Genomic DNA, 24,124 nt, shown 5'->3' with positions numbered 1-24,124 from the left:
ATTTACATTTATATCACTGAGATAGCCTTGGCATATCATCATATAGTGCCTTTCTCATATCCAGCAAAATGAATCCATTCAATGAATGGACAACAGCCTGAAATTCTATTAAGAAAATTACTGAATTAAATCTGGATTTAATATAATGTAATTAAACGTGTTCTTCACCCCCTTTTCTTTTATAGCCCACTCTCTCTTTTGCAGTGGTGTACATGAATTTATTTTCGGTTTCACCTGGTGAAGTAAAAAGCATTGAGCCCGAGCAAGAAAGAAAATAGGTTTTAATACAACACATTGATCAAAACGCCTTATGCCACTAAAATATGGAACTGTCCCTGGTTGCTTAATAACTACATAACGACATGTTCAAAGAAAGAAGCTCCTTCAGAATGTCACGTTATACAAAATAGCATATGGTCCATTTACATGTTAGACTCTTTACAGGTTCAGATATTCCCACAACTGCAAATCGAGGAAATTTACTGCCATCTTGTGGAATCAACAGGGGAAAATGAATTTTAGTGCAAATGGAGTGTTATCACCCACAGTATCAGTGAAATAATTAACACTACAGGACACAAGCTATCCTAGAAAGCAAAGACAACCTGCTGGCAGGAGTTTAATTTAAGCATATGAGCGTCAGAAAGAGCTCACAGCGGCCAACTGTTTTATCAAGCTTAGTATGAAAACAGAACTTTTCTAATATTAAACACATCTCATCTTACTATTACCAAGTCCCAGCTGATCTGTCTTAGAGAGTTACACCTGTATCATGTTTACAGGTCTCAGTACAAAATTATTCATCAAGGCAGGTGAACACCGTTTATTTTAGTTGCATGTTGTTCTTGTGGATTGGATTTTGTGCAGAGAGGCAGCTGCAGCCGTTCATTAATTGAAAAAAAAAAAAAAGTCTTCTGATATTGTGACAATCCAGACTGACTGTGTGCTTAGACTACAAGCTCAGTATTGTATCTGATGCTGAAGACTGTGCCACATTTATGTCAATCCCAGCCTCTTTGATATCACTGTGGCATGGTGTTGATCCTAGTTGGATGAAGAGCAACACCACCTATTAGACACATATTTAAAAATCCTAATATTTTTGCAGAGGAAAATTGCATTGAATGCCATGAAGGCTGAGCATAAGCTCTCAGGTATGTGCGGCTTTGTTGCGAACGCCTCTTAAGTACATCGATTCAAATGTAGCTGTACTGAGGTAGCATACAGGCAACAATCAGAGTGCCAGAGACTGGGTGTTTAAAGCACACAGATTATTTGTCGGTGAGGAGAATTAATCAAGCTTGGAGCCTTTGGAGCTGTGAGTAATGAGGATGGAGATGGGCCACCAGGAAGATGTGATGAGGATTTAGAATGCAATTCATGGCAGGCAAGTACCCTATCTCAAAGAGATAGAGGCTTTTTCTCATCTACTTTTTTGCCAGTGGACAGAGACTTTTCAGTCATATCCCTTTCCTGTCTGATTTATCTCATACAGAAGATCGTGCAAGTTAAATGAGTTCTCCTACTATCGCTTTGAATGTGTTTCATACAGTACACGGCAGAACTAAAAGCAGTGGGAAAATACAGTTATCAATGATTGTGTGATTTCATCTGCTGCATACAATATAAATTGCTTAGTAATTTTAATTAAATTCATCTCCTTAGCATTTTATCGATAGTACATCTGGTACGTTACCGTGTGTTGTTGAAAATGGACACGATGTCATTCCAGAAGAAGAAGAGAAGTGAATTTATGCAATACCTGATCTGAATGATGTGGAAAAATTAGTTTTATTTATTTTTATGCTTTGGACACTTTGTTCTCAGTTGTCTGTTCGTCATGAACGCCTGGGGGGAATATCTTCGAATTTGGCACAAGTGTTCTCTTGGACTCAGCAATGAAGTGATTAGATTCGGAGGTCAAAGGGCACTGTGACTTCATACAAAAGCCATTCTATTGAATGTGATATATCGGGAAGGCCTGGGAGGAGTTTGCCACAAACGTTCACTTGGACTCAAATGAATGAATCGAATAGATTTCAGCGGTCAAAGGTCACTCTGACCCCACAAGACACATTTTTGGCCTTGATTCTAGTATTCATACTCCATGTGTGAGAACATTTCACACAAATGTCTCGCAGGATAAAATCATGTGGAGATGATGTCACATATCTAAAAGGTCAAAGGTCAAAAACCATTCATTGGCGCAAAAACACTTTTTTTGTCGAGTATTCTGTACCATAATTGTGGAACTGAAAGGGAGATGGTGAGTATATTTCACATTCGATATATTTTGTTGACAGTAATTATGGCTATCCGCTTATTAAATTCCTTCAGTCTACACAGATTATGAGTCTGGATAAACATGGATGTAAATGGCGATTTCATTGGTTGGCGGAGGCATACAGCCACATGGCATTAATGCTAGTTTGTTGTTTTAAGCTAAGCTAAGCTAAACTTCTGATGGCAACTGCCAGTTCATAAAGTAAAGCAGATAATTTAAAGCAGCAGTATAGAAAATGAAAGGTAGTCTGTGGAAATATGTAAAAAGCAACTCCACCAAAAGCTTGCAGATAGAAATGATTTCTGGACTGGAATATAGAACAGATAAGAAATTTTGACTGAATAGTTGTGCAGTAAATACCTAAAGTAATAGAGCTTCATTTCGCACCACAACCATAGAAGCAGTGCTTTTAGGGAAGGATCATCCAAGTACTGTACAACTCATACTATAGGTGGTTGAATCTATCATAACAACTGTAGCAATCACTACTTTTGTTCTTGGTGAGACATTTTAAAACAGTCTGTCTTTCGAGAAGTTATTTTATTTTAGTCATGACACACCATCAAATGGACAATTTAACAACTTTACTGCTGCATTACAACATTTAAGTGCACCAACAAATCATTGATACTCCAGGAGAAACCAGAATCAAATTTTAAAAAGGAGGATGTAAAAGCAGCAAAAATGAAATATTCCCCAGTACGATATTTATCTATACATATGTTTAAAAGTGAATTTAAAACAATTATTTCAAGTTTGCACATTCTTTTTAAAGCTACGACTCCCTCTGTTTTGCATCTATATATACATATATAGTTTAACAATTTGAGAAATATAAAGAGAAAGAGAGAGCAGCTGATTTTCTTCTCTTATCATGGAAATTGGCAACAAAATCTGTCCACCAGCACCTCTGAAGCTGAAAGCAATAGCTTCCTTTCTTATTGCCACAGAGAGATTGCCAGGCAATCGGAGACTCCGGTCAGTCACTGCTATCGGTTAAGAAATGCTCCGGCAAGCTACGCCTGTTAAAGTTGCTTGTTGGAGGTTTTGTTACAACCGGATAGAGCCGGAAAAGCTGTTTCCAACTCTTTTCAGTCTTTGCAAGGTTTAGCAAAGCTGCTGGTTTCTCAGTGTGTTGATCATCTTGCAAGAAGGGGAATAACAATGCTTTCCATAATGTCAAACTATTGATCCAAGTGGCATATAAATGTATAAAGAACCAACAATGGCACATTAAAGAAAATCAATTCAGATGGGAATCAAATTGTGTCTCATAACTGAGGCATTATTCCTCAAAATTCCTAACGAAGCCGCACCAACACACTGTATATCTGTGTCCCAATTTCAGCAGCATAAGCTGTTCAAATCAAAGCAGCATTTGTTTGGCCTTTTCTGCTGTGGACACTAGATCACCTCTGGTTCTTAGTAATCTCATCAAAAATAGCTTTTCATTACTGAGCGAAGATGCCTGGGCTGCTCTGGTCTGAAGCCCAGAAATGAGACACCCAAAATACATGGTACACATTTCATCCACCACCTTGCTTAGAAAACGCCTAAAAATGGCAATATACACCATCCATATGGCAATTCCTATCTCGGTGAGATGGCAATACGACAAATGTGAGTGTCAAAATCAGAGCACCTTCATTGCTTTCCTCTACACAAGATGTCACAAGTTCACTGTGATTTACAGGCGTCAATGATCCATCAGCATTGCTGTGGCCATGTGAGATGCACCTGATGTATCAAAGCAATCGCATCTCTTTGAGCAGACATGCTCTACAGCGATGATGAAAAGGTGATACCATATAGAGTATAAAACACGATGAAGTGTCAGGCAGCTGTGATAAGATGTGATTACTGAAACAGTGGCGGCACAGTCATCAATAACGCATCAAAAATGGCTTTTTTGAGAGCAAGAGAATGTCTCACCGGCTCTGTTCACATAATGACTTGTCACTTATTTCTATAGCACATGTCCAAGCCATCAGTTTGCCTTAGCTTAAATGAATCTATCAGAAAGCCATAAAAACATTAAAGCCCTCTAATCGGAGTCTTAGGCAATGAAAACATTGGGGGGGAGACAGACAGCAACACCGGTAAAGACAAAATAAAATACATTACAGTAGTTCAACCAAAACCTTTCCTCATTGGTGGGTGTAAATGGGATAGATTTTAAATCTAAGTGGAGTTATCTAGACTCTTTATAGAAATAGCAGGTATTGGAGAAGTCTACAAATCATATAGAGCTACATAGAGCTCTATGAAGAATGAAAATGGGAACATCTTTCTACAAATCCAGCAACAAATAGGTTCCTTACTGTTAAAAAACCTGCAGATACCTTGCACCAAGGTGTCATTTTTACTCGTTTCCAATCTTTCCAAAATATTTAATTCAATTTGATACAAAAAGCTTTATTTGTCCCCTGGAGGCAATTTAAGGCATGTAGAGCAGTTGGACACAGAATGGTAGCAACAGTTGTACAACAGTAGTAGCAGCCATGGGGTAGTTAAAATACGATAAATAAACTTACATTTAAAAACTGAAACCGGTATACGCTGAGATAAGAATAAAGTGAGATATTGTATGAACAACAAATAATGTACATGGAGTGCTAAAATGGTTCAGAGGTGCAACGTGACTTCACATGAATTTAGCAGCATGGTTAAATAAGGAACAGAATTACAGTATTTAGATGAGGTGTAATTTAAGGTGCAGGTGGATTGAACATAAACATGTTCAGTAAGATACTTACTAACAATATTGTTCTTCTTAACATACACATAACAATCACAGATCAGTAACATTGATCATTTCATCACAGTGCAATATTCTGTGGAGAAACCTTTGGTCCTGCATTTATGTTGCTTACATACCACCCAACTAAATAGATACATAGAACTTTTTATTATTATTTTTTTGGATAGATAGAACTTCATTGATCCCTTTGGTTGGGTAGCTCAGGGAAATTGTTCCAGTTCAAGCACACTACCCCTACAGAACAATGCAACACCGCAAAAACTGCTCAGGAAAGACTCGAGGAACACAACCAAGAGCCCAAGGTGTCAGTTCAGTCTCCAAACTCCTTAGATCCAATTAAGTCAAGCATTCACTAGAGCCTGAAGGATCCAAAGGTTCCACTGTCAATGCCCCAGTGTCGGACAACAACCCCCAGTGGTCCTATATCTATGCCCTGACGGTTCAGAGTTGTTTTGGTGGCACGTTCGGGACCCTAACAGTATTTGATAGGTGTTTTTAATATTGTGGCTGAACTGTGGAAAGAAACAACATGACCTGTCCAATAGCCAAGCTATAGAAACATTAGATCTTCAAAAGTATCATAAGTGTTACAGTATAATCAAGTTTCCAGCAGCTTGCCTGGATCTTTTAACATCACTTGTTGTCCAGAATAACCAAACTGCTTTGTCCCATCCATGCTCGCCACAGATAAGGAGAAATGTCCTTCATAATATTTATATTGTCATCAGAATGACCAGTTAATGTCAGAATTAGTCAGTAAAACATGGTCTCTGATCCCATCAGAAATGCAGGGATAGTAGCTCATATCTATATTATAAAGGTAAAATCAATTGGAGTGAGTTAACATTAATGATTCCGGGTTTTACATGAATTCTTCGTGCTTTCTCACATAGTTTTATAACTGTCACACTAATTTCTTGGCACCATTGGTGTGAGTGTATTTGTGTGAACAGGTGAATGAGAAACCCATTGCAAAGCGCTTTGGAACCTAAGTTTTAAAAAAAGCTCAAAATAAGTGTTTACTTATTTATTTATTTACCATTTATTTCCTCAGCAAAATGTGAGAATGTTCTCAATATCACACAAAATTATATTTGCACTGCCTCACACTCATGTTTTTTATCAAAACCAGTGTATTTTTTTTTTAGCTCCCGGATTTGTTTGTCGAGCACCAGAAAGTGTTGAGTGTCAAAGTTTTGATGGAACAACAAGAAACCTGAATATACTTCAGATTTTGCTAATGGAAAATATCTCCTGTACAATTTTCACTTGCACACATGGAGATTTTTTTTAAGAGCATGTGTAGTGCAGATGTCTCCTTTACTTAAATATTGCAGAATCCATAAAAGATACAAAACCCAGAGTGTGTTTGCTACTATTCCTAAAATCATGCAAGGCATAAATGTGTACCTACTGTTTATATTAAAAACTTGGATGTTTGAGAAATTGTATGCCTGAACATATTGCCATGTCTACTTGTGAAAGATCCCTTATTTGTCTTGTGTATGTGCATTTGAATGTCACTACACAACAACAGCAAACATCATTTGAATAAAACACCAAAAAGTACAGACCATGGACAGAATAATAGCTAGTTGTGACTTCCAACATATAAATTCAACTACAATCCAATCTATTGTTAGCTATGTCTACATAAACCATGACTGTTCTCTAATCATTTTGAGCTACCATGACTCAAATGGCCTGATCTTGTTAAAATAACTTTTGATTGTTTAGAGGCGAAGATTTTTTGTTGTGCGCCACACTGAAGTTCTAATTGAGGCGCAATTAGGAATAATTTCACTCCTTGTTGAAGAGTGAGTGACAAGGCCTCAGCTGATGTACTGTTGAGGTTTCCCTCAGAAGAGCAATCTGCACTACAGAGAGACAGGCCAGCCTGTCTAGTTAGCACCTCAGCGGCAGCTTTCTGTGGTTCCCCATGACTGGAATGAAAGCTATGCAGGATGACATTTCATCAATATCAGGAGGGTAGGCCGAGGGGCTTTAATTCCTAATCCAGCTGGTTTATGTGAGCTCAGGCCAACTTAAGAGCCTATTCAGATGCATTAGAGGTACTGCACGTGGAAGGACAAGCATGACAGGACGCTGGCACCGTTTGGACCTTGTGCTAGTAGATTCTATGGCTGTTGAGACAGACACATCCAACGTGTTGCAAGCTTGTATTTCCATCTATTATTCAGTCCACGAGCAGTTTCCATGGTGTGCCATTTCACAGAAGCAGGTTTCGTGGTACTGGCACTTGTGTTTTGGCCAAAATCAGACTAATATGGAAATGTAGAATGTATTTTGTACATGGGGACATACGTTTAGAGATCAGAATTTGGTGTTTAAAAAAATGTTACCCTGGGGAAACAGAGGTTTGGATATTTGAAGTGGCACTTATAATATTCCATGAGGGTTCACTTATTAACCACCAGAATGTAAAACTTTTGGATAGAATTGGTAGTACCAGAGGTAAGTGTGTGTTGTGGGTTTATTTACTGTAAAATATCCAGGCTAGGAAATATCAGGTCTACTTCTCGGGCTCAGGTTTGCATTTTCAGACAGCACTTCATTAGTCCAAGCTTTGTCTGTACATGTGTTAGGGATTGCTGTATGCCAATATGTATTTGCGAGGTGTCATGTTAGCATGTTACAACCTGTCTGGCATTGTGTTTGTGTTTCACATAGCATGATCACAGTAGTATGCCATGTGAGAATAGAAGTGGGCCTGGGCAATGAAACAATAGCAATATGTGGCAGTGATAGACTTTTTACTTAGTAGCAAAAAGAAAATTGTTCAGTAGTTTGACTTCAATGGATTAGATACAAACCACCATGAAAGCACACATAAAACATAAAGTTCAGTTACATGAACAAATCCCAAGCGTGCTCCTTTGCTCATAACAGCCTACCCTTGATAATAGGCCCCTTCATCCTCCATTGTATCGTCTGTTGCCTTACATGCCGGTCTCCTGAGGCATGCTAGTCTGTAGCTGCCTGAGCCTCTGGTAGGCCCATCTACGCCTGCAGCTTTCTCCTGCTGGAGTCTGTGGCCGCCAGGAATCAGCAGTTGTACATGTTAGACAGGCTTCATGATAAAAACAACAACAACAACAACAAAAACACCCATGAATCAAAGTCCCCCACATCCTCCACCTAAGTGATGCACTCCCCAAGGCCTTCTCTGAAGACCGATGGACTTGAAATGGAGCTTGGTACAAGGTCCTTGAGTGACACCCAGCCCTGGTCCATCATTTTTTAATTTTAAAGCACATTGTGGTGGCTTCACTCTGATGGCTCTCTGAGTCCTTCCAGATACCCAACATTTAAAAAAAAAAAGAAAAAAAAAAACACCCCGTCAACATCGCACAAATTTTATTGATTAAGTTCAAAGTTTCAAACATTTGTTTGCATTTGATGAATGTTAGGTCAGTTTGCATCAAAGCATGTAAAGGTCAGATTGTTTCTTTGTCCCTATATATTTATGTATCTTAATTTATTCGTGTGTAATTAAAAAAAAACAAAAAAAAATATTATCTGTGATCCCTGATTGGCAATGTGGTTACATTTATAGTAAGGTCATAACATTCAAAGTAAACCTTTTGTCTGCTGTTCTTTTTTAGAAATAGTTAAATAAAAAAATCACCAGTAATTATCAAAAGAGTAAAATGAAACATTTTATCACATTAAATCTTCAGCTGTATCGTTCAGCCCTGCTCTGGTCTGTAGTTGTTTCTCTAGACCTGAGCGGTGAACCAAAGGACCAACAGGCTGACGGAAAAAACAGCATTGCCATTTCTAGAGTCATGCTGCTAATGTGGCAAAAAACAAACTGGTTTCCATGGAGAGAACATAACAGGAATTAAATATAGTTACCTCCCATAAGGAAATTAGATCAGCAACTGCAAAAACAAAGTGTGTTAAACATCAATGGCTGGCTTTCTCACTTGCTGCAGGGACATCTAGTCAATATTTTTTCATCCATTTTAAGTGGCGCACATTACACATTTTAAAAGCAGACAGAGTTATACATGGTTTATATTGTTATGGGATGAATGTAATGGACATTCTGGTATTTGACCTTGAGAGCATTAATGCCTTGTTCTTCATTTGATCTTCCCTTTCCAAAGTCACCACTGCCTCTAAGCAATAACAAGAGGAGCTTATACCACATAAATGCCATAACCTTGATTATGTAATGTATCGTAATATAAGAAGCACACTGCAGACAAGGGGATAAGTGCCTTGTTCGCAACATGTGATCTTCGCTAATATCCAGGCAAGGGCACAGTTCACGCCAGAATCCAACTGAATTTGCTTCAACATCACATCACCTAAAAGCTCAAAAGAGAGTATGACTTTAAGTCACATTCTTTCAGTATCTTCACACTCCAAATTAATAGCATTGGTCCCCTCTGCCAAGTTACCTGCCAGCCACCACTTAAATCACCACATTTGGAGGCAGCTTTTAATGCTGCACACTTGAAATTACGCCCTGTGGTGCCAGCTCAAACTCTAATCTGTATCTTTTAAATAATAAGCCAGTTGCCTGCATTTTCAGCAATTAACACTGCTTAACTGGAACTGATATCCCCACTAAAGTAAAGTGCGGCTTCACTGTTTAACTGACAGTCGTATGCATGTAGGACATGCAACGTGGTATCTGCAAGAATCAGAGACCACACAAACAAAATGAAGTCACCAATCATTTCCTTGTCAGCAGCTGTTCTCTGAAAGATGAGTGCACTGTCATCAGTAATTACTGGAGTGAGAGATAAACTTCACCACTAACTTGTCATTGGTAGCCCTTCCCTCTCCCTCTGGCTATTCATCCTGCCTTACCTCATCCAGTGAGGCCCCATTCCCCCTCCACCCCACTACCCCTCAATAATAATAACCCACCCGCTCTGAGCATCCATCTGACTCTCTTTGAGAAGAAGCCTCTCTTTGGCAGTTGCTTGCAGGCAGCAAACGTGTTTTCCCAAAGGATTTAACATCCTGTGAAACCCAGGAGGCAGCGAGTTTAGACCACATCTATAAACCAGTCGACAGGTAAACCACTCTTCTCTCTGTTTGTTTGTGTCTGACCAAAGGTACATCCTGGTCATGGCTCAACCTTCACTTCTGCATGATATCCGGGTGGATTATGTGTTGATAGAAGAACTGGGGAGAGTTTACAGGCTGCTCTGAAGAGCAATCAGAGGTTTCTACTTAAAAAAAAAAAGATGGGATCAAAGAAATGATTTTTAAGTCTTGGTGTGCTCTGCATGGTGATGTATGACAGACAGATTTTGTCATTTGGTTCATTACATCCTTACAAACCCATGATAAATTACAAACTGGGTGCAAATATCACTGTGTCAATGTGAACAGATAAATGAACATGCAGCTGTAACAAAGATATCGCTGCATATCACTACCCCGCACTCTGTCTATATTTGTCAGGTTATTATCTTATTTATAATTGCCATACTTTAACTAAATTGATGTATTAACAGCACCTAAATCTGAGCATCTTTCTGGGAATCGAGGTATTCAAGCAGCATCACTCTATAAGCTTTGTGTAACCATATGAACTTATCATATGATTGCAGCTAACTATAGCTTTGGAGGCTGTGTTTCAGTGTTGGTCTTGAAGTCAGTGAGACTTGGCATCACAATGTCCAAAGTCTTATTGTCTAAAAGCCTTCAGATTCATCCTAAAAATAATAATATGCATCATTTAAATGTATATACATAACTATGTTAGAGATATGTAGTTGCTTAATACTTTGTCTTACATAACAAGCAACTGCTGCTATCCTTTTTTGAATGCATTTCACCGACTGAATTGATTTTTGCACATAAGGCACATGTAATCCTCACTGCATGTACTGACCACAGGAATGAGTGAGCCTGAGGTCATAAAAAAAACACACAAAAAAAACATAGTGGTTCAATTTTTGACCTTTCTCCACATGGAAGTCTCAAAGCATAACATATTTTTATTATTTATCCCCTCAAGAGATACCAGAAGGTACGGCAGTTTTATTTTCAGTTAGTTCAGTTCAGTTCTACTTATATTATGCCAATTTATAACACAAGGCATCTCAGGACACATCATGTCCTAAGGTGAAGACCCCACAATATTATATTATGGAGAAAAACCCAACAAATACAATGATTCTCTTGCTATTTGGCAACAGTGAGAGAAAAAAAAAAAGTTCCTTTAAAAGGAAGAAACCTCCAGTAGACCTAGGCTCAGGGAATGTGGTCATCTGCCTCAGCTGGTCAGGGTGAGGAGGTGAGAGATGGAAAAGGATAGCAGAGAGAAAACAGACAAACAATGCATAAGAGAGCACTGAGGAGGTTGGTGGAGCCAGTAACTGCTGATTAGAAAAGCGTAGCTCTGAGTCAGAGGTTGCCTCACAGAGGACGAATCACACAGGAGAAAGAAGACACAAAGCTAAAGACATGTAATAACATTATATAAATGTATCAAGTGAAAGAGAGGAGAGGAGAAAAGGGTTGCTTAGTGCATTGTGGGAAGTCTTCCAGCAGCCTTGACTTACAGCAGCATAACTAAAGGATGGTTCAGGGTCAAGGCCTGTGCCAGCACAAGCGAGCCTGCACTCTGAGAGCAGAGTGCACTATTGGGACAATGTGGTACAATAAGACCTTTTAGATGTGATGGAACTTGGTCATTAAAGGCTTTGCATGTTAGCCGTCTCAATGAGGCTCTGTGGTGCTAAAAAACTGAACCATATCAAGCCACTAATAGAAATGTCCATCTTATCTGAACTGTTAGTACAAAAAAAAAAAAAAAATTCTTTGCAAAAATACCACAAAGCAGGAAAAAAACATATACAAAACAAATCTAGAAAGCTAATATTTTATAATGCAAAGCAACACTGACACTTTGCCTTGCGATTGGTTCTAATGATCACTTTTTTTTGCAGGTCGCCCTTTTGAAAATCAACTCCTGCCAAAATGTGGAAAAGAGGGAAGAACACAGGTTCAGCTCCCACCAGACAAAGTACAGTACCAAAATTCTTTCTTTTCTTTTTTTGCCTCTTTCTCTTCCATTATACTTAATATCTATCCAGTCTTCTGCAGATGAGTCAAGCAAACAGTGTCAAGAAAAATTATGAAAATGACCAGTTATGCGTTTCCTCAGAGAAGACATCAGCCATATTTAACATAATGGGCTGTCATATTATTTTGTGATCCATTTCTGGTATGAATAACATTTTCTAAATGTTAAAGACAGTTTTATTGCTTTAACATTTTCTAAATGTTAAAGGTAGTTGTATTGCTTTGACAAATTATGTCTTTTATGAGAAGTTATGCAAATAGTTGTACTCGTAAATGCTGCGGCCTAGAGGTCATGTGATCATAAAGATTCATATATTTACTCGTCCTTAATACCAAGGACAGTCCAGCAGTAGTCAGATTTTTAAGCCAAAAATACTTTGGCTCAGCTGTATTGTTTAGAGAGAAAAACTATTTTGCAACAAATTAAACATACGTGAAAGAAAAATTTATCCATACAGGGTTATCATTTTGAACAAAAAAGATTTTTAAGCATTGGTTTGTAACACCGTTTGGTAGTAATTATCTGTAATGAAAGCAGACATTAGTCTTTTACACAAGCAAAGCTAATTACTGTCTCATATACAGCTAACAGTGTGCAAGATAGTTCATCACCAAAAGTGGAGGGAAATGAGCCGCCACTAATCCTGCCAAAATATAACATATAGCTGGAGTCAACAAATAATTAAGGAGGCCGAGCCTTTTTAATTTAAAGGCTAAAGAAGAGCCGGAATTGGAACTACATTCATCAGATGGCCAGAAAAAGAACTTGTAAATATGTCAGCGTTGTATTCACAACCTTTCCTGTTGCTCCCAAGTGGTCAAAAAAAACTTTTTTCAGGGCTGTCCTGAACACAATTTTTGGGATTCTGTAGCTTCTGTGAGAATTATTCGACTGTAGCTAAGACTCTGGAAGTGGTGGCACCAAGAGAGATGCTGACTACACCTACAATACCATGCCAATAAGCCATGGTAGGCAACCTATGATTACATATCTGTAACATCGCAGCTGCAAAGACAACTAAGCTGTTGTAGTTTTTAGGCTTTAGATTTGTGATTCTCTACATTTTGGGGGCCATCGTCACATATTTTAATGCTATTTCAGACCTCAGATTGAGATCCTGCTTGCATAGCTGTTACTTGTAAGCCTGTCATGTGAACATGTGTCCCAGTGTGCGTGCTGGTAACATTAGATTAAGACCTCTGATGCACCAAGATTAAATGTCCCCGTATGATAATAATTAGAGTTGATGCACCATGAATGATGCTGGATTAGTCCGTCTTATTTCATGTTCTTTCATATATCATAAAAAACAAAGCCTAACAGAGCATTCAAATAGTGACCGGGGTGCCCACATGGCAACAGTCAAACTTTGAAGACCTGCGACCCTTTCCATTAACTTACAGGATTCACTGGACCTTTACTGACAGGCACTTGGGCATCCTGTTGACTAAAGGTCTTCTCTCCCAGGTTTCAGCAATAAACTGAGGATGAGAAGAAAACATCCCTGGATTACAGCTGCCAGTCTGCTGCCCTTTACTGTGACCCACTCAGTGCTTCAGTTTATTCAGGCCTCAATAAGCGTTTGCATTTCGGCGCTCCAGACAGCGACCATTACGTCGCACTTTCTTGTTCAGAAGCAGTGACCTCTTGTACGGTTTGTGTCTGGCAGGAATGTTAAGTGATGCTATAGTTCTTGAAAGAAACAGCTGTATGAACTAAACTCAGCGAGAGTTAGACAAGACGTCACCGAGACAAACTGAATGCAGGCGGCACTCATTTACATTTATAAAAGAGGAAGCTGACGTTGATCTAATATTGCTAATGTAATACATTAACTTGTTAATGTTACTTTGAGTTGAAAAATCTTTCAACTTGCCGTCAGAAGGAATAAGTGAGTTCCAGGATTAATGAGGGTGCTCTATCTAAAGCCTCCTCTGAATGTTCTCTGAAGAAATATCACTGGATTAATGATCTCCAATAATTTGGCATCTTCTCTTAAGCTAAAGCCAAAACTAAACAGGATTTTAGTAAACAAGGGGGGGGGGATCATCTTGTGACAGTGGTGAGAACAGGTAACTGTGGAAATGTTAAAGCCTGGTGAGAGAGAAAGCAGCTCTGTTCAAACAGTCAGAGTTTGAAAATGATAACATTTACTGGATTTACTGAGGACAACGGTCTGTTGTCTCACTGCACAGCAGAGAGACGTGGACAGGGCCTCACTTTACAGCATTTTTTTTTTTCTCATTAAGCACAACTTCACATTGAGGCGTTTCATTGTTATTTCTGTGAACTGTCTTAGCAAAGCATTTCTCAGCAATACAGTCAAGATGGATATACACAGATGTGGTGCATGGCATGTTGATTTTGTGTAGGTGCTGTTAAAACTCTTAGCAGGGAGCACCGGTGCTGCTAATGGAAAAAAGTTACTATACGGAGTCCTGCATTTCTACTGTTTGCCTGCCGAGTTCTTCACTTCCAGCCTCTCCACTGGCTGTTTATGTCGGTCTCTTAATTATTTCTCTCTCTCTCGTTTTATATCTATCCTTCCCATAATCCATACACCTGCACCAAATGTGAGCAAAAGTTTCTCCCGACTCAAATAATCATCAGCAGTACTACAAATATGAGGAAATGCCTGCAGGACGTAACCTGCAATTTCACAGAGGCAACCAATAGTGAACATCTGCTTTTATATATATGTATATATATTCACCACTTTATGTCCTTCAGTCATAGCACTGCATTCCCTTATGTACACTTGTCTAATCTCATGTAATCTCTTCTCGTCCAGGTTTCTCCATGGTTCACCGATATATTCAACATTTTAATGAGGTGTCTGGCAACAAGTCAGGTGACATAAGAGAGCTTGTTTATCCTCTACTAGACAAACAGAAGTCTTTTTTTTTTTTAAGGTTTCGATGAACTGCTGCACTGTATGAACACAATACAGCCATTATTATGAATAATGGAATAAATATTGAATAATACATTAAGTATTATTGAATTCTGTGTTGGCTTGTGACCTGTCCCGCCTTTTTTTGTTGATAACCTGAAACATCCACCTTAAAGTAGTGACACATTTGACAGGGTGGAAGCTCTCCTATTTCTGTCCTTGTCATAATAATCATTAATCCCTGGATTAATGTTGTTCTCCATCGACTCCTGTGTGATCCTCCATCTTCGCACACTCTGTGCCCGAGAGGAACATTTTTAGCGGCAAAGTAGGTAGGCAGAGGATCACAGAGTGGATTTCATGCACTGCTTTTTGAAATAACTGAGTGTCTCTGTGTGCAGTCTATTCATTTAACTTTTGGGGGCAATGTACTGAATGTGTGGATTAAAGTTAAAATAATGGCAATTTGGGGGGAAAGATCTGCAATTATTTCTGACAGGTGATGAACTGTTTAAGTCTGGAAGGTCCCAGTCTTAAGACTCAAAGGTCTGCCTCTCATTTCTATATAAGGTCCAGAAAGACTGGTGACAAAATAGCACTGGATCAGTGTAACGCCTCGACACTATTGCACAGTTACACAACAAACTCTAGTAATTGGGCCAGTATGAAATCCAGGCAGACGCAGCTCAGACAGCGAGGCCATAATTTTTTCAGACATATTCTTGTATTTATGTTAGTTGTATAAATTGTGTACTGGAGGAAACGAGACAGAATCTGTATCTGAGATCACAACCTACTTTCCTACTATATATGATATGATTCCGGGAAGGTTATTTCAACGTTTCAGTACCAACATTCATCCAAAAGCATCAGAGAGATAAAATCAAAAAACAACTTACTCTTTCACTTTTCCCTGAAATCTACAACAAACTGAAATGTTCATAAAAATAAAACTGTACTGTGATGAAAACTGACTAACAGAAACTCAACAATAATAAATATGAACAGGATTTTGACAAAATGGTAACCGGAGCTTAATTTTGTTTTTTTTTTGTTCCCGGTTGTTTGTAGCAATCTTTACTCTGACTTTACTGAACAGCTGCAGCATCAAACAGCAGCGGGATCCATATGAGGGTCTCAAAAGAGAGAAATTCACACACATTACACAACAGGGTGACTTCATCAATTACATTGTTCTTGACATGGAGACAGGATCGATCACAGCAAGTTTCACTGTGTGATTTTCTTTACATCAGACAGATGAGTCAGAAAGTTAAATCATTTATTAGATAGCAACAGTCCTCAGGTTCAGTCCTGAGCTCCACCACAGCTAGCATATTTTTGTTTTTCTGTTGGTAAAGTAGTGGTTAAAGTTAGTGGATTATCATTACACATGGACAGACTTGTCATACATCATAAATAAATTATGCAGTAACATATGTGGTCAGCCCTCCGTCAGTAAGAGTAATATTGTCCCTTACAATGACAGACATGTTTTCTTTTTCAAGCTTTAGATTTTAACATAAAACCATCTCTAGCGGTTAGGGGTGTTGACTTTCTTTCTTATTTTCCCAACTGACATAAATAAGCAACACACTGGCACAACTGGTGCGACATAGGAGCAAAAGCTGACACCTAAACCTTTCAGCAAAAGTAAAAAACCTGCAGATGTCACAGGAAGCAAAGTCTTAGCTCAACAGGAATATAATGAGCTTGCACAGTTACTTCTTTCAACATAAATAGAGATTTTTGTGCTGTAATTTCCATTTGTACAGTTGCCAGAAAGTTGCTGTCATCATGCACACAAATCATCACTGGGAATATGTGCGACATTCCTGACATCTGCTGGTAGTAAAAGAGAAATCGCTTCTACCAAAAGCAGCAAAGTATAATCAGACTTGGTCTGAATATCCATTTAAGATCCTGCAATGCTGAATTCATTTTTGTTTTGTTAAGCTGTAGTAATTTAGTATGCTCATAGTTAACCGATATGTTTCTTTTTATATTTTTTTCTGACTAGTTGGTCTCAGGAGAAGATCTAAGACCCCTGGGGTGATGATCACACAGTATGTAGTAAATCTGCCGGAGGGAAAAACCACCCCAGATTTCAAGTCTAAACCAGCTCCAATAACCATCAATGAAGGTGGGTTTTTAAATATTCCAACAGAGCACTGAAACCGGTGCATTTCTGTAACTGTTTTGTCACAGAAAAGATATGATGTGACAGAAATTTCCCGTCAAGGAAAGGCATTGAAACTGACCAGTTGGGTTTCAGAAATATTATTCAAATTATGAACTCAGACTCAAATTAAATAAAATGTATTCATGAGAAAATGAACAAAGATTCTTTAACATATCCTTTAGGAAAATTAGCCGTTTTCAAGGCCCTGGTGACAGGAGACCCGAAACCAGAGGTGTCATGGAGACGAGCGAAGGGACTCATTTTAGACAAGGAAAAATTTCAGAGTAAATACGATAAATCAACTGGGGAGTACATATTAGAGGTGAGTGACAAAACCATTCTACATGCTGTCAAAATTCTGCCAGCAGTTAGTGTTTATACTATGAGGTTATTTTTTATTTATTTATTTTTAAGAATTATACATGTACTGTGCTCTATTTGCTGTGTGAATTTGGTCAGTTATTTGTATTTCCAGATTCACAAAGTGTCGGGTGCAGAGACTGATACGTACAAATGCCACGCTGTGAACGAATATGGAAAAGCTGTCTGCACGACAACATTGACTGTAATTGAGGGTAAGATATATCTATGCAATACATCTTAAAGCATGATTGTGAGCACTGGCTTTTCGTTGTATATGTGAGGCAGTTTTAGTCTTTATCATTTCCTAGTCTGCACTGAAATGACTCGAAAACAAATTTTGAAATAAGTGCAATATATGTTGTTATATATAATATATAGTAAGATATTGTGAGTGACTCAATGTGTATGTATAGTTTAATCTAACTTAAAACCATCAGTTCAGCTGGAAATGTTTGCAAAAAACACAAACCTTGAACTGAATGTGCTGCTTTCAGCTTCGACAAATCCGGCAGATTTCAGAAAACTGCTGAAAAAGAGGTAAGAAACTACAAGCTATCAAAATGTCAAACCAGGCGTTTCTGCATGAGTGTGTGTACGTTACCGGTGAACCTTTTTCTGACAGCCAGTTGCATTATATTTAATATTTGTCTCATATCTTCAGCAAAGTAGAGAGAGCAGATGGAGAAAGTGACGAAAAGTTCTGGGATGCAATGCTGAATGCTGACAGGAAAGACTACGAGCGCATCTGTTCTGAGTTCGGTGTTACAGACTTGCATTTGATTCTCAAGAAACTTGAAGAGAAGAAGAAGGAGAGAGCACAAAATAAGTGTAAGGTATGAAAACTCTCAGCCCTCACACCAAATGCATTATCTTCTGCTAAACAGTAAATGTACTTCTTGATGAGACCTTCCCCAAGAGATTTATTGTGTCCCCGAGGACATCTGGTACTGATAAAGTGTGAAAAGCAGGACTTCCCACTTTAAAAGCCAAAATCTGGTGGCCTGTAAAACATTCTGATGCCACTATTTCATCATATGCATTGATCTTAATTATTGCAGGTTTTAATGCGTGTGCCTGCCAGATTGTAAATGTATCGTGAATTACTGTAACAGACCGTGATAAAGTTCTTATGCGTTGTATTGCTCTTCATTTACTGGCATCATCTCTATCTCTAGCTTTCCTTTGGGCACCATCTTTCCTCATCTTTTTCCTCTGTATTAACCCATTCCACACCTACTCGTACTATGCAGGCGTGATTTAAGAAAAAAGTGACTTTATTATACAAAAAGCAGGAGAAAACAATCATCAACAACAAGATGAGCAGGAATGTAAACCATGGATAAAACGCACAATATGGAAAACGTATATGCTTGCAGCAGGAGGTTCTCATCCATTATGTTTTATTTCTAAAACCCTAACTAGGATGATTGTGCAGTGGTTAAACACTTGAAAACTTTTTAGGGCATTTTTAAACTGTCAAATTACAATGTGAGTCTTAGATAAAGGCCTGTCACTTTAGGACAATTGTCAGTGTTAGTGTTTGCAATGTGTCTTAGAGAACAATAATTAACTGATTTTTTTTATGCATTAAGTCCATAAATATCCGTTTGGCAGTTCTGAAAACTGCGACTAATTCAGTGGGCTTTTTAATGCTCGCTGCACAATTGACAAGGTGCTGCCACCGGTGTTTTCCTAAGCAGCCCATCTAATGAGGATGTCTCTTGTCTGTGCAATCAATGCGATTCCTAATGGGTTTTGTCATCGGTTATTTTGCGAATATTTGTCAAACACCGAAGACAGCAACCTCTGGGCTGAACATTCACCACCATCATAATGGTCTGTTTTTGAGAAGGTTTGTGGCAAATTATGCCCTCACAGCAAACTGCAACTTGCTCATCAATACTGCTTTAGCAAATTAAAAAGTGTGTAGTATAAAGCAGCCAGCTGGACTAAAATGACCAGTCAGCTGTTTTGTCTTGGGAAAATTCTGGAAAAGTCATGTTCATACTGAATAGTCACCAAGCCATATTAATGTGTGTAGTGATGATGAGTTGATCATTCAAATCCAGTTATACTCATAATGAACAGAAGAACTGCATTTGAAATATTTACTTGTGGGCAATTATTATCCATTTTCACTGCTCATTTCATGTCATTGATTCTATTCCTCTCACTTCCAAGGTCTCTCTGACTCCCATCGTGATCAGATGTTTACCTCTCTTGTCAGTATCAGAAAACAGGTACAAAAGACGGCTGTGCTTCATTAGAGCTGGAAATTCAGCTAAAAGATGCTCAGAGAAACTAGCAAGAGATCTCTAACTGCCACACTGACTGTGTCTGTAATCCCTCCCTATTGTTATATTACACTTCTGTATGTGCCTTTTACAAAATTTATTGCAGTGACATTTCCTACAAACTGCTTCATGTCAACATGCCTATGATGCAATGTGCCAAATTTTAGAAATGCAAAAACTACAGTTGTGCATCCATATACTGTATTTAATAAATGGACGTAGGTTCGGGTCTACAAAGTGAAAGTAAAACCAATGCAAAAATGCCTTAAATCTGTATTCTTTCAAATGGCCAGCAGGGGGCGATTCTACTTGTTGCCAAAATAAAAATAAAAAATAAAAAAAAGGAAGATTGTATTAAAAGTCTCTACTTCTCCCTTGATTGGTTACCTCAGTAAACACTTTCCTTATGGGTTTAAGGTCTCAATCTCTAGTTTCAAGACCTTTTCAATACAGTATGGTGTAAATGTTGTAAATTATGGTTCTATTTACAGTAAAATAGACAAATGTGGGGTATATTTAAAGGAGAGGCTACCTTGTGATTGCCAGGTCACTATTGTGTCGTCATTTGTTTCGTCTCCAGTCTGCTATTTACATTCAGTTTCAATAAACCTAAAACTGGCAACAGTGAAATTCCAAAGTCAAAGCTTCATAATGATTGCCGGTGATGTCGTTATTGTTGCACTGGTATACAGTGTATGAGTGAGGGTAATAGTCTGCATGTATATGGCGCTGTTTTGTACGTGAGCCATACTCAAAGCCCATTTACCAACTCATCCACACACCAGTAGCGACAAAGCTACCAGTGGGAGCAACTTTGGGTTCAGTGTCTCGCCCAGGAAGCTGGGAATCGAACCACTGACTTTGCAAACCTTGGTGAACAATCTGCTCTACCACTTTTTAATCACAAAACAGCAATAACACATAATATATACATCAGAGAACAGTCTACTGCTGACTATTTAGGTATTCGTACCTATAACAGAGCAGTCAGTGAGTGCTATGTACTTGTCTCAGACTTATTTCAGATTCACAGTGCACCTTTAAAAATAACTGGAAAATGTTGATCGGTGTTGACATTTTTAAAATGCAAAATATATCACATAGCAAAATGATCCTCTCAATAGTCAGAATATTAAAGTTTAATCTTGTCTGTAACTCTTTTGTGCACCTTGCAGGATGGTGTAATTCCCTATGATGAAGATGAAATACAGACACACGATCTTAGGAGTGTTGGGAGGACAAAGGATTTCGGAATTAAAGGCCTGATACAAGATGACACAGACTTCTATCAGGGGGATGTTGAAGAGATCAACCGCCGCAATGCAGAGCTGAATCAAGTGGATGCTGAAGAATTCAACATCTTCTCTGCAGAGTTTAAGCGTAGGTTCAAAAAAGAAACTGGCTGGGATTGAAAGAAAAAATCGAATGTGTTCAAGTGTCTAACAATACTAATTTAGCATTTGAGGTCCATTTAGAAGATCATACTTTTAAGAACTGTTTTCTTTTAGAACTTTTGGTAAACGCACAGTCCACAGCTATCACTGCAACGCAACGCTGACAGGTAGCATCCAATGTTTAACTTCACCCAAATAGGACTTTTAAACCAACACAATCACTGTGGGATACTTGCTGCCAGGTACTCAACCTATTTCCATTGGTATCTTTGTGGCAGATTATTGCTTTTTTCCCTACCTTATTATCTTCTTGAATTGCATAGTTCCAACTTCACTCTTCATATATTCAGAAAGCCCCACCTCAGTCTAATAAATGGTATCTCAATCCTGAGCTATTTTGTGCATGAGCTAACATTGAAACCATACAGCTGCTCAAGAAATATTTGAGAGCCAAGTGTTGACTTACTCTTCAGCTCTTTTAAATAGCTACATCTCACACACTCTTCTTTATATACTTATGAAAACATACTAATTAAAGCTGAGACTTGCAACTTAATGGAGTATCCAAATATTCCAAAGGCAAATTTAATGTTTAATCCTTTTTTTTTTTCAGTTTCCAGTGTGGACTTTGTTATTAAAATTCAGGAGACTAAAGTCAAAGAAGGAGAGGATGCCCTGTTTGAGTGTGTACTGACACACCCACTACCTAAGATTACATGGAAGGGAAAAGGTAGTACCCTGGAGGATGGTGAAAAATACAGTACAACCGTGTCAGACCACAAGTTAGTTCACAGGCTGCTGATTAAGGACTGCCAGCAGTTGGACAAAGGCATCTATTCAGCCGTGGCTGGAATTACATCCTGCAGCGCCTGGCTGGTTGTGGAAGGTAAGACCTTACAGTACATTGCAAGAATAATCAATTTACCCCTCTGTACCCATGTAATCCTAATTACTGCCATGATCAGGAGTAATGATTTTCACAAATAAATGTGTCACGTATGTTCTACTTCACAACCTTTAAGCTGAGAGTAACCTTGCTGGAGGTAAGAAGATAGCTCGTAAAACTACCTTGGCAGGTGGATCGCGGATTGACCTTGACAAAGTGGCCAAAGAGCAGCAAATAAAATATCGACAGGAGATGGAGAAGATTTTAGCATCTGTTAAAGCAAAACATGAAGGAGGACAACCGAAAGAAAAAATGACAATAACCACTGGTGGAGGAGACAGTAAAATATCTGAAATCACTGAACCGGATAAAAATGCTGGAGCAATAAAAGACAAGGCTGACGCTGCAAAAGCCAGTGCTCAGCCAGTGGGGAGAAAAGGGAAAACAAAAAGCAAAAACGCAAAAGGAGATGGCACAGTATCCAAATTAGACATTTCAGGGTGTGTAACAAAAGCAGATGTGCAACTGAGGGTACATGACCCCAAGAACGAGAAACACACCAAATCTGGTCGAGCGGATTTTGACAAGGTAACAGGTAAAGTAGATATATACCTAACAAATGCATATCCACCTCCAGCACTGCAGTGAGTAGTCAGTAGTGGGTAAAAATTGGTGTTTATGAGCAAAACAAGCAGACTTGCTGCTATTTACTTTCAATTATTCCAAAAGAGCAACACGGGAGATTAAGTTATCATGGCTGGCTCATGGCTGGTTAGCTAAAAGATAATCTTTGCCTGTCAGTGCTTGGATTAAGTGTGACATAGTAATAATAGCTCTTTGATCTTACAGAGCTGCTTACTAGGATTTCATAGCACTGTTGTGTATTTGCAGAACACAAGTTAAACGTATTGGTGTGAGCCAAAAAGGTTCAGCAAAACAACCCTGATCATATTTCTCAATAACATTGTGCAGTAATAAGTCCAACTACAGAAAAATACAATCTAGATTTTTCTTTAAATACCACTGACTTTAAAGGCTAAGTTTTTCCCTTTTTCTAATTGACATAATACAGACGCAAATGAAGATTCTGAGGGTAATGAAGACCTCCCTGGACATGCCGTTCATTCAAGGCGCGTAACGCAAGGTCAAAAGTCAGAAAATGGAGTAACTGGTAAGAAACAACATGTGCAAAACAACGCTGCTCGTAACATACATATTTATGTAAATGGCCCAGTTCTTGATGATTGGCACGACCATTTAAGGTGTGTTTTTGCTATGGTAACATCCATAAATTATGCCCTAGTACAGTTTTTGATCATGTGTTGTGTTATTCCAGATTCCAGTGAAGAATATGATGATGTGGATGAGCCTGAAATGTCTACTGTTGGCCAACATGGAGTGGCTAAATCCAATGGAGATAAAAGCTCCTCTGGGTCTGTTACACGCCAGAAGAAAACAAAGAAAGTCCATTGGAAAGAACAAACATCTGGTAAGAACGGAACGCCAAGCAGGAGAAGCTCTACATTTGACCCCAAATTAGACATACTTGTATCAGATGTACTACATATTACAAACTGTGTTTTTGATTAAGTATTTTCTGTCTGTACAATGCTACATAATAATTAAAATTTTCAGCATTACCTTTAATCTGTTTCCTCTGCCATCCAATCTAAGGACCATATAACTAAATATTTTTCTAATTTTAAGCTATGTTATAGACCCAAATGAAGGAAATTATTTCAAAGTTGGCAAACTTGTTATTTACACTTTAAAAAGGGTAAAGAATTAATCCCTGATGCTTTTTTGTTTGTTTGTTTTAGCCAATGGAAATCATTTACTGGAACACTTTGTGTCAGATAATAGCGCACTGCAGGACTGCTCAGACTGTACTGAAAACCCACTATGTAAAGCTACTTGTGTATTACCCACATTCTGTGGCTCTAACACAAATCCAAATGAACTAGAAAGTGACAATAAACCAAGTGAAAG

At 38.4% G+C, this 24,124-nt stretch overlaps 1 protein-coding gene across 1 annotated transcript in view; it reads left to right on the top strand.

Moving 5' to 3' along the window:
• Window positions 1-10,005: 10,005 nt before the first annotated feature.
• Window positions 10,006-24,124, top strand: part of LOC103355284 (immunoglobulin-like and fibronectin type III domain-containing protein 1) — a 27,381-nt gene continuing 13,262 nt past the window's right edge. The window contains exons 1-12 of the mRNA XM_008279020.1: window positions 10,006-10,100; window positions 11,987-12,063; window positions 17,037-17,159; window positions 17,381-17,520; window positions 17,674-17,773; window positions 18,056-18,098; window positions 18,223-18,394; window positions 21,031-21,235; window positions 21,863-22,135; window positions 22,272-22,730; window positions 23,208-23,306; window positions 23,472-23,624. Coding sequence (XP_008277242.1) covers window positions 12,018-12,063; window positions 17,037-17,159; window positions 17,381-17,520; window positions 17,674-17,773; window positions 18,056-18,098; window positions 18,223-18,394; window positions 21,031-21,235; window positions 21,863-22,135; window positions 22,272-22,730; window positions 23,208-23,306; window positions 23,472-23,624 — 1,813 coding nt within the window. The 5' untranslated portion in view covers window positions 10,006-10,100; window positions 11,987-12,017. The remainder of the gene's footprint in view (window positions 10,101-11,986; window positions 12,064-17,036; window positions 17,160-17,380; window positions 17,521-17,673; window positions 17,774-18,055; window positions 18,099-18,222; window positions 18,395-21,030; window positions 21,236-21,862; window positions 22,136-22,271; window positions 22,731-23,207; window positions 23,307-23,471; window positions 23,625-24,124) is intronic.

The sequence above is a fragment of the Stegastes partitus genome, unplaced genomic scaffold, assembly GCF_000690725.1.
Source record: "Stegastes partitus isolate 25-593 unplaced genomic scaffold, Stegastes_partitus-1.0.2 Scaffold4, whole genome shotgun sequence".
Lineage (NCBI taxonomy): Eukaryota > Metazoa > Chordata > Actinopteri > Pomacentridae > Stegastes > Stegastes partitus.
Note: the sequence above shows the minus strand (reverse complement) of the source record. Positions and strands in the feature narration are given on the sequence as shown.